We start from the raw sequence: 10,656 nt of genomic DNA, 5'->3' as shown, positions 1-10,656 counted from the left end.
GGGAAACCCCTGATCGGTCAGGGAACCTCCTGACCGATCAGGGAAACTCCTGATCGGTCTGTAGACCGATCAGAAAATGATCTGATCGGTCTACAGACCGATCAGGAGGTTCGGTCCAGAGACCGATCAGGAAGGCAATCCGCAGCGATCCTCACGGTTTTATCCGCAGCATAGCATTTCTCATATATATATATATATATATATCATAATTTTAGTAGGATAATTTTCCCCCAAATTCTAAATTAATTTTTTTTATTTCAAATATTTTAAGATTAAAAATTATATAGAGTAAAAGTGACTCTAATGCCAACTATTATGTATTTAAATCATACTAAATAAATATGATAATTGAATATAAAAAAATAAATCATTGTTACTTTTAATAATTGATATTTGAAGAATTCTTAAACATCACTTTTATTCCTTAATACTCTAGAACCTTGTAAAACACTCCAAATTTCTTCTAAGATGGTGTTATTATTCTCTAAATGTGTGTGTTTAAAGGTTCTAAAGGTCACTATTTATAAGAGTTTATTACCATCATTCAGTTAATTCTTAATATTATCATACTATATAAAAAGATATGATATACATTCAATCTTTAATATTGTCATACTATATAAAAAGATATGATATACATATTAAAGTAATATTTTAATTAATTATATATATTTAATTTAAATGTTACTCCTCTTAATTAAATCAAAATATTATAGATAAATAAAATCTCGACAAATATACATACTTAATAAGGAACAAATTATAATCGACATCAAATATTTCCAACACTTGTTACTTACAAAATCCGTCCCATTTCATTGCCCCGGGGCAATAAAAATGCTGCTGGCTTTAAGGAGGGTGATGCAACTTAATTATTTATTTCTCAAAAGCATTTAATTGTTAGTTTATTAAAATAATAGGATATATGCTAATCGTACATTTACTCAGTAAGTAAATTAGGCGAAAATAAAATTCAAAATCTATATATTTTTTTTTAAAAAAAAATCACACCGTTTATGGATAACATTTTGATTTTTGAGGCAAATGCTCTTTTTAAAATGAAAATAAATGACTAATAAAAAGAAAACTACCGAGAGTTTTGAGATGTTGAATTCCTCAACTTGGATCTAGACTTTTAGACTTCTTTAAGAACTTTAAGAGTTTTAGAGTATTTTTTCTATGAGCTTTTATGGCACTAAAAACTCTTGAACAAGTTGCATATATATATTCTACTGACCAAATACGTTTTGGGTTAGTCGATCAAACAAACAAACTTGTTTGATTGATTAAAATAGAGTTCAACAAAGTTCAAGGGTAGAATGAAATTCTAACTTAATTCTTATGACCCTTTAATATTTGATGGTCAATCCCAAACCTCATGACAAGCTTGCAAACTTCCTTCAAATATCTATAATCCTCTAAATCCAAAACCCTAAATCTGCCATCAATCATTCGTGCCTTTTAACATTATTGATGAGTGATGAGCTTGACTGACTCAGTCTTCCAGCAACCTCATTTTATATTTTATTTTTAATAATTTATTGATTTGTATATGTTATCCATATCACGTCCCATTCCCATGCAATAAACGTGTTCCTGCCTGCCATTAAATAAAAATTTAGGTAAGGAAGGCTTCCACAACCATTTCAACAATATGTATCGTACAAAATTAATATTTATTTTTTATTAAAAATAATAAATAAATAAAGGATGATCAAGATCTCGTTTAATTTTGACTGGGCATTTTGACGAACGACGAACAAATAATCGAATTTAATATTTAGTTTTAACACAAATAGTTTTTATTTATTTACGACACGGTGGTCGACTATGCAATAGCAACATCAGCAAACAGCAAACAGCAAACAGCAGCAATATCAAATGGAAACACTGTTCGGGATGCCCTTCCCGGTGATCCCCACTCCGCTGGTGGGGTACAGCAGCGTGTAGGGGACCTTGACCGGGCCGTTCCGGTTCTTGAACCTCCCTTCGCCGTTTCTCGCCACGATCTCCGCCTCGATCCCCCTCAGCGCCGCCCCGAACCTCTTGAAAGCGTCAAGCGCCGTCCGATCTGCCGTCCACTCCGCCGTGTCCCGCTGTCCCAGGTACACCTCGTCGGCCGAATGCGTCGACAGGATCTCGATCAGCGACACGCCGAGGATGGTCTGCAGCTGGCTGGTGATCGTCTTCAGGAACACCTTGTCCGGATCCCTCTCCAGCTCTGCGAACTCCTCCGTGCCGCGCTCCGGCATGAACCGACGACTGATGGTCGGCCGGTTGGGGAGGTAGCCGGCGTAGGGGTACTGTCCGAAGTTGACTGCTGCGTGGAGGGCAGAGGCCACCCAGATAATGGTGGTGCAGGTCTCCGTCAGCTCCGCGACGGTCTCCATCTTGGGCCACCACGGCTCGTGCTTCTTGTCGCCGTGCCCCTCTTCGCGCACCTCCTTCCACCACGCTTGCAGCTCGGCGTCGGCACGCACCGCCGCGTCGTTGGGGTAGTAGATGGCGCAGTAGTCTCTCACCCACGTTTCGATCGCCGACCATATCGCGAGGCCGTCCACGGCGTAAGGGTAATCCTTGATCAACAGTTCGATCTCGTCATTTGAATCCCTAACCGCGATTCCCCTGAATCAAGAAAATTTAACTTTTAATCTCTACACAAACAAAAAAGTATCCAACAAATGAGGAACAAATTTACCTCTTGATGAGATCGGCAGGAAGACCCTGCTCGGCGAAATTCCAGCTCTGATAAACCACCGACGACATCTCCATCGCGTACTTCGCCGGGAAGACCGTCAGCTCGAGGATGCCGCCGGCGTTGATGAGTATCTGCCGGGCGAAGGCGTTTATGTTCATGGTGTCGCGGTAATGGGGCGCGAGCAACTTGTTGATGGGGTGGAGCACGCTCAGGTGGCGATTGGTGGCGATCACGAATGGCTCCATCGTCGCGTGTGTGTTCAACCTTGAAAACACGAAATCAAAAAATGGGCATACGTTTGCTTCTGATTTGAGAGAGAATTGGCATAAGCACGCACCAGTGGCTGATGAGTTGGTGGACGCCAGAGTCGTCGACGGTGACATAAGCTTTGGCGAGCTGCCAAATGGATGCTTCGACGCCGGAGTCCGCCGGCGTATACACTTTGCTCACGGCGCCGTGTTGCTCTCCGTCGGGGTGCGGCAGGCTCAGCTCGATCGCCAACGGCTTCAGCGTGGAGTCGTCTCTCAGGAACAGCAGAGTTCTCGTGGCGTAGACCTTGTTGGCGGTGGAGTTGATCCTGTTCAGATACGGCATCAACGAGTCATGGTGGTCCAAGATGAACAGCCGGTTGCGGCCCAGCGCTTCTTCAATCATCAATCCTTCGAGGTTGTGCTCGATTTGAGCTGCCGTAATGGTGCTCCTGTGGTCGCCGTACTCTCTCTCGTCCAGCTTGCTCACAGGTGGGAACTCCTCGAGCCGTCTAATGCTTACCGGATTCACTCCGGCCAACATTTCCCGAGTAAACTCTTCGTCTGTTCTCCAAGCATACTTGTCCTCTGCACAGCGCCAGATGATCATGGTCAAAAACCAAAAATCTTAGCGGTAGATTACATGATACTGACCTTGGATGACTTGTGGCAGGGGAAGCTTAAGCAACCTCTGGTTGTCTTCCGTGCGGAACAACTCTCTGATCATCTCCAAGGGAATGCGTTCCCTTAGTTCGTCGATGAGCGTCTTGTTCACCACCGGCAAACCTCCCTCGTACAGCTTCAAAACGTCTTCAAAGGAGTCAAACTCGTTGGGCGTCTCGTCGCAGATGGCCTTGAGGACGGGGAGCACCGCTTGGCCCAAGGCTTTGATGGCGTAGGTGAGGAAGTCCGCCATTTTCAAGTGCCCGAACCGCTCGTCCCTGGGCACGTAGATGTCCAAGCTCATCGTCGCCGGCAGTCTACTCTCTGTCTCCGGATCTGTCTTGGAGGGCTTCCGGCCCGTCTTCCCACGGCGAGGGTAAGGGTAACGGGCGGAGCCGCCCAAGACCGGCCGAGCGAGAGATGTATTGCTGTCGGGATCGCCGAGGTCGTTGTAGTAAGCGTAGTCGTAAACTCGATCCCATTCTCGAAGTGGACCAGCCACATCTTCGCCTCTCAAGTTCTTGAGCTCGTCTTCTCTGTACGGTTTCAGTGGCAATGGCGTCTCCGCCGCAAAGTATGTCTGCAATAATAACAGTCGTCAAACTTCTTAAACGGCAAAAGACTTCTGATCAAATTAAATCTAAGTGATTAATGATTACATTTGAAGACAAACGCACAATTAAACTGCTAATCAATTGATTAATGATTAATTTCTCACCTTATTAGCGAAGAAGATGCGCTTGTAGTTGTACTTGTCTCGAGGGTAAACCCACGAGTTGCAGACGAAGTAAATCCGGCCCTCGCCGGGGAACTCCTTCAGGGTTATGCTCTTCAGGTAGAACTGCGAAGAGTGCCGGTTGACGACGATGACCGCACCGGGGATGCCCTGCTTCCCCTCCCATTTGAACGTCACACGGAAGGTGGACTCGCCGGCGGCTATGGCCGGAAGCTTGCTCACGTAGTCTTCCAAGTAGGCCTTCTCTCCGACGACTCCTCTGTTTCCGTTCTCTACGTGCAGACATCAAAGCCGACTCAGTCGCATGCTTTAATCATTACAGTCCCGTGACAAAAAACCACACAAAATGGAAATGAACAGACTTACTTGGGTCGCCGACGGTGGCGCTCACAAGCTGGAAGGAGATGCTTTGGCCAAGGAGCTCCTGCACGTTGTCGATGAGCGTGGCGGTGAAGTCGTTGAAGTCAAGCACGTTCTTCCTCATCAGCACCACCGTGGCCTCGACGGCCACGGCGTCGCCTTTGATCACGTGTTCAAGCACACTGTGCATCGTCTCGATCGATAACTGATCAGAAACAGCAGGGGATGGAAACAAACAAACAATGGATCATGAATGGAAACAGAGGCACGCATTTATAGAGGGAGGTGGAAGACGAAGAACGTGTCAATGAGAACTTCTCTTCATAATTTGGAATTGAACAAACAAACTCTCCCTTCTTTAGTACGCGATGGTTGACTGAGTCCCTCCTCAGTCAGTCAGCTTCACCGCGTGCGTTTACATCGCCGCCATGAATGAAAAAACCATTGGAAGGATTGATTAATCTACGCTGCTTATCCTTGAACAATACAAGGGTTAGGATTGGTAAACAACTGCGCATGGCAAGGACCAACCAAACGTGTACGACATGCATAAGTTGAACAGGACCAAGCTTTTGAAATTTACATAAGGGTAGCATCCATAATCGTTGGACCTCTCGAAGAACTCCTTAATTGTCACATTCGTATCACATCAAAAATAAAAAATCTTACATACCTTTCCACTATCAAAAAACCTCTCAACAATTTTCTTTCATGATCTCATACTTTTTAAATTAAACCTCTACACCATATATATATATATATATATATATATATATATATATATATATATATATATATATATATATATATATATCTTTTCTTAAATAAAAAAACATCTCTAATATTATATTTAAATTAAAAAACTTATTTTAATTAAAAAAATAATAAAAAAAGTGAAAAGCGAGTTCCATATGTATGAAGAATATATATATATATATTCAATCTGGACTTGTGAAGGCACATTTGTTGATCTAGTGTTTTTTAAGTATAAAACGAAGGAATAGAACAAATAAGTCAATGTTAATTGGAGTAAATTGATATATGAGGAGCTGATGAGATAGGCGTTGGGTGTAGAAAAAACAAGTTGTCTCCATTCATATAGGCTGGTCTAACTTGTGAAATTGGTATAGAATAACAAAATGATTGTTTAGATGAGCAAGTAAGAGTCTATTTATGACTGAGGAACCTTCCTCCTCCTCCTCCTATGCTAGTCGTTGCCTTGCATCGACCTCCTTTGAAATCTCATTATCAATCAAACTTCAAATTGGACGATTCCTCCTCTTAGACTAATCTCCAGCTATATTAGTCACTCGATGAGCTAAGAATGTAATTAAACATTTACTATGAATTAACTTGGCAAACAAGAGAGGGTGTAATGAATTTAAAATAAAAAGCAATCATGATTTATTCATTGTAATCTTAGATTAATCCAACAAAGAAATGTAACCAATTCAATCATAATTCGACAACCAAATAGCATAGCCTATCAATATTTCATCATAATCGAGTCAAAAATACTGGTGCAATTTAGAATTTGGACTTCTTATAAATTACGTTTTGGAGTCAAATTTTTAATGACATGCAATGCTTGCACCACGTATCCAGTAGCTCAACCAAAGTTTCTCGTGCTCATTTGTCTCAGAATTTAATATTTGTTTTATCTGTCTAATCAGCGAAATCTATCAATTGATTATTGAGGTGTCCCCTAAACACCAATAAATGACTTCACTTAAAAAAACAGGAAAAAGCTCAAAAGTCTTATAAGAAATGAATGCCTTTGGATCATATCACATGCACATTATACGTTTTCTTAAATCAAGTCTAATCGAATCAAATTTTTAAATATTTGAATTTAATTTATTTATAATCAAATCGAACTCGAAATTTATTTAACGAATATATTCATATCTTATGAGCTTATTCAAATTTTTATCGAGCATAAACGAATTTAATAAATATAAATTATAAATTTAAATATTCATTAAAAATTAAATTATATATTTAGAAAAAATTATAATATTTTTATTAAAATTTATAATTTTATTCTAATAAATAAATTTAAAGGGCATTTGATTCATTCTTAGGAATATGAATCGTAATAGAAATCATAGTATTGTGAAATGGGAATGGATATGAGCATGAATATCACTCTTAAAAGTAATGTTAGGTTAGTTGAATATTTTCTATCGGAATAAATTAAAATTTTTTTTTTTACCCTTAAAGGAAAATAAGAGAAAAAAAATAGATGTGAGAGAAAAATATGATGAGAGAGAAAGTGTGATGAGAAAAAATGAAAATAGAGAAAGTGCGAGAGAAAATGAGGAAAGAGAGTGTGATGGGAGAGAGCATGATGATAGAAGATGAGAGAAAAAATATGATGAGAGATGATGAAGAGAGAGAAAGTGTAACGAGAAAAAATTGAGGAGAGAGAGTGTGATGATGGATATTGAAGAGAGAGAGTATTATGAGAGAGAAAGTATGATAAGAGAGAAAGTGTGATGAGAGAGAAAGTGTGATGAGAAAAAATAGGAAAGCGAATGTGATGGGAGAGATTGAGGAGAGGGAAAGTATGATAAGAGAGAAAGTGTATTGACAAAAAAAGGGAGAGAGTGTGATCGGAAAGATTTAGGAGAGAGAAAGTGTGATGAGATAGAAAGCATGATGAGAGAGAAAGTGTGATGAAAAGAAAGAGAAAAGAGAGTGTGATGTGAGAGTAGAGCTGTCAAACGGGTCAACCCGTGGCGAGGCGGGTCGGCCCGTGGCGGGCCAACCATTTGGTGGGGTGGGGCGGGCCGACCCGTCAACTTGGCGAGTTGGGAAATCTCCAACCCAATCTAATCGAAAGCAAGTTGCGGGTTTGGCAGGCCAATCTGCGGGCCCATAATTTTTTTTAAAAAAATTCAACTTCTCTAATTTCCTCCAATAGGAAGATTTGCTTTCCATGTACCATCCTTAAATTGTATCTACCAACATGAGTAAATAAGAAAAGGAAAGAAAAAGAAGCACAAAAGATGATTCGGTCATGTAATGCCCCGCCTTCTACTGACTAGGCTGTAAGGCCGGGGGTTACATTATGCTAAACTATTCTAGAAATATCACTGAATATTAAGGTGCGGAAAAGTTGAACTAATTAAAACTCTCTGCTATTTGCTGTAAAATCTGGAATTTATATTTAGGATACACCTCTGAAGTTGTACATATGCTAAAGAAGGAAACTTAGCTTTCTATTCGATCAAAAACTGAAATTGGACACTTCTGGCTGAAATCAGACATTCCAATCGATCGGCTGATCAATTGGAGTTGTCTGATCGATCCACTGATTGATTCAACGTGCTACTGTGCACGGGGTCAATTCTGGATCAATCGGCTGATCGATCCAGCCTGGCCAATCGATCCAATGATCGATTCAGAGACTCTCTGTTCGCGGGATTAAATTCCCCGATCGATCGGCTGATCGATTGGAGCTCTGATTTCTGCCATTTCTACTGCATTTCACCTCTAATCCACATACAACACCATTGTATCAACTTAAAAGCATTGCTAACCTACTAGGCATGTCATTACTTTCATCATTCCTAGTTATTTAACTAATATCAAGACAACTAGGGGTCTAAGCATGATATAGTGCATACGTTCATAATTTATGACACTTAACATCCCAAAAGTACAGAAAAGTAACTAAACAGAAATACTAAGTCTTTAGGTGGGCTACTCCCCAAGGGTCTTTATTCCAAGTTCCTTCTCACACACATCTTGTAGCACTGCCCTCCAGCCTCTGCTAATCCATCTTCCCTTTACCTTTATCTGCATTATAAGGAAAATGAAACTATAAGCTTGGGAGCTTAGTAAGAACCATCTACCTCACAAAAACATGCATTCTAAGAAATCATGCTTTCAAAAGATGCTATTTGAAATTCATGCTAATGATCATGCTGAAAATGCTAAAACATGGCATATGGACATACAAGTCATAGAAATTAAAGACTGAACATAGAGCTATTCATTGTATCAACAAGCAAACTAAACCAATACATAAGTTAAGCTATTTGTTAAATCAATAATAAAACTAAACTGAAGCTAAGCTGTAATCACATATCTGGTTTGTGAAGTTTGAAAACTATTTTCATAAATAGGTAAAAAAATAATAATCATGCTGCTGTTGGGCCCGGCAACTGTACTTGCTATGCGCGTATCCCTAACTAGGCCCGAGATAGCAAGTCCCGAATCTAGTAGGGGTACTAGGTTATCTAAACTTAAGGACGACTATGGGAGCTCAACTCAAGGACAACTGAGAGTCCAGTACAGTGTCACTGATAAAAGTAAAATACTGTTTATAAACTGATTTATCTTATCTTTCTTTTACTAGGTTATTTGAACCTAGAGGCGACTGTGGGAGCCCACCCATTGGACCGTAGTCCCATATAAACTGTAGCAAGACTAATTATACGATTTAAAGTGCATCTAAGGCACCTAACTGAACTATTAAAACGCCTACTGTAGCATATAACTGTTTTAGGCATTTTATCGAGCACCTGGTGTGCTCTAACTCTGCATATGGCTGCACTAAGAACATAAAAGCATACGACTAGCTACTTATACTGCAGGTGAGGGGTTACTCACATCCTGTGCTAGTTTTCTTACAAATCCGATCGCTAGGTTTTCAAAGAAGAAGATCTCCTCTTTCGTCTAAGCGTTCTTCTCGCGGAGAGGAGCGTCCTCGTATCGGAGACGTCGCCGGAAGGTGCTCCTACGACCCTAGGGATGGAGCCCTAGTTCTCTTGGGCTTGGGCGCCGAGAAGGTGAGGAGGAGAAGGGGTCGGCGGTGAGGGTTTGAGGGAGAAAGGAAATTGTCGATTAAAAAAAAATAACTCTCCACTTAAATTCCCTATTTATATTAAGTGATTAATACCACCCAACTCGCCCATAAATACAATTGTTCTCCTCTTCTTTCAACACACCCCTGCTGGGGCCCCTTGATTACTAGAGTCATCTATAAGTCATAGAGTCCAATAGGTCTCGGGTTCAATTTCCGCTTAGGCTGTTTTACGTTTTTATTTAATTTTGCTACTTCTGTTACTCTAAAATTTCTATAAAAATATTCTAAAATTTCAGAAAAATAATAGAATATTTCTAAAATTAATTTGAGCATTTTTTAGCGTTGCAATCCCCCATACCTTATAAAAAGTTCATCCTCAAACTTAGAATAACTCTGGATACTTCTGTCTCATACTAGCTTCTGTCTCCCAAGTTGCCTTTTCTGTCATGTGATTTTGCCAAATGACTTTTACTAATGGTACCTCCTTGTTCCGCAATTTCTTAACTGCTCGATCTATTATCTGAATAGGCTGACTATCATAGTTGAGGTCTTCGCAGACTTGTACCTACTGGGGCTCAATCACCTGGGTGGCATCTAGGATATGCTTCTTCAGCATTGAGACATGAAATACGTTATGGATAGCTGACATCTCTTGGGGTAGCTCTAGCTCATATGCTACCTTGCCAACTCTCCTAGTGATAAGGTATGGTCCCACATATCTGGGACTCAATTTGCCCTTCTTCCCAAATCGCATTACTCCCTTCATGGGAGCCACTCGGAGGAATACTGTATCCCCAACTGAAAATTCTAAGGGTCGGCGCCGTGCATCACTGTCTCTATCCTCTGGCGGATCTGCTGTATAGTTGTTGTGGTATCTGCTACTAGATCTGTCTGAAGTTCTAGTTCTTTCTGTTCACCACTTTCATACCAGCAGATTGGAGATCTACACCTCCGCCCGTAGAGAGCCTCGTAGGGTGCCATGCCGATGGTGGCCTGATAGCTATTGTTGTATGCAAATTCTACTAAACACAGATATTTACACCAACTTCCCTTGAAGTCTAGGGCACATGCTCAGAGCATATCTTCAAGTACCTGATTTACTCGCTCCGTCTGGCCATCTGTCTAAGGATGGAAA

At 40.6% G+C, this 10,656-nt stretch overlaps 1 protein-coding gene across 1 annotated transcript; it reads right to left on the bottom strand.

Annotated features, from left to right (window-relative positions):
- Positions 1-1,722: 1,722 nt before the first annotated feature.
- On the bottom strand, positions 1,723-5,027 carry LOC122006513 (probable linoleate 9S-lipoxygenase 5). The gene is made up of 6 exons (XM_042562043.1): positions 4,712-5,027; positions 4,328-4,617; positions 3,601-4,189; positions 3,036-3,534; positions 2,699-2,962; positions 1,723-2,625 (listed from the first exon to the last, which is right to left on the bottom strand). The coding sequence occupies exons 1-6, from the start codon at positions 4,893-4,895 to the stop codon at positions 1,878-1,880; spliced, it is 2,574 nt and encodes an 857-aa protein (XP_042417977.1). The 5' UTR covers positions 4,896-5,027; the 3' UTR covers positions 1,723-1,877.
- Positions 5,028-10,656: the final 5,629 nt, after the last annotated feature.

Source organism: Zingiber officinale, chromosome 7B (assembly GCF_018446385.1).
Source record: "Zingiber officinale cultivar Zhangliang chromosome 7B, Zo_v1.1, whole genome shotgun sequence".
NCBI lineage: Eukaryota > Viridiplantae > Streptophyta > Magnoliopsida > Zingiberales > Zingiberaceae > Zingiber > Zingiber officinale.
The sequence above is the reverse complement of the archived record's forward strand: the minus strand, read 5'-3'. Positions and strand labels throughout refer to the sequence as shown.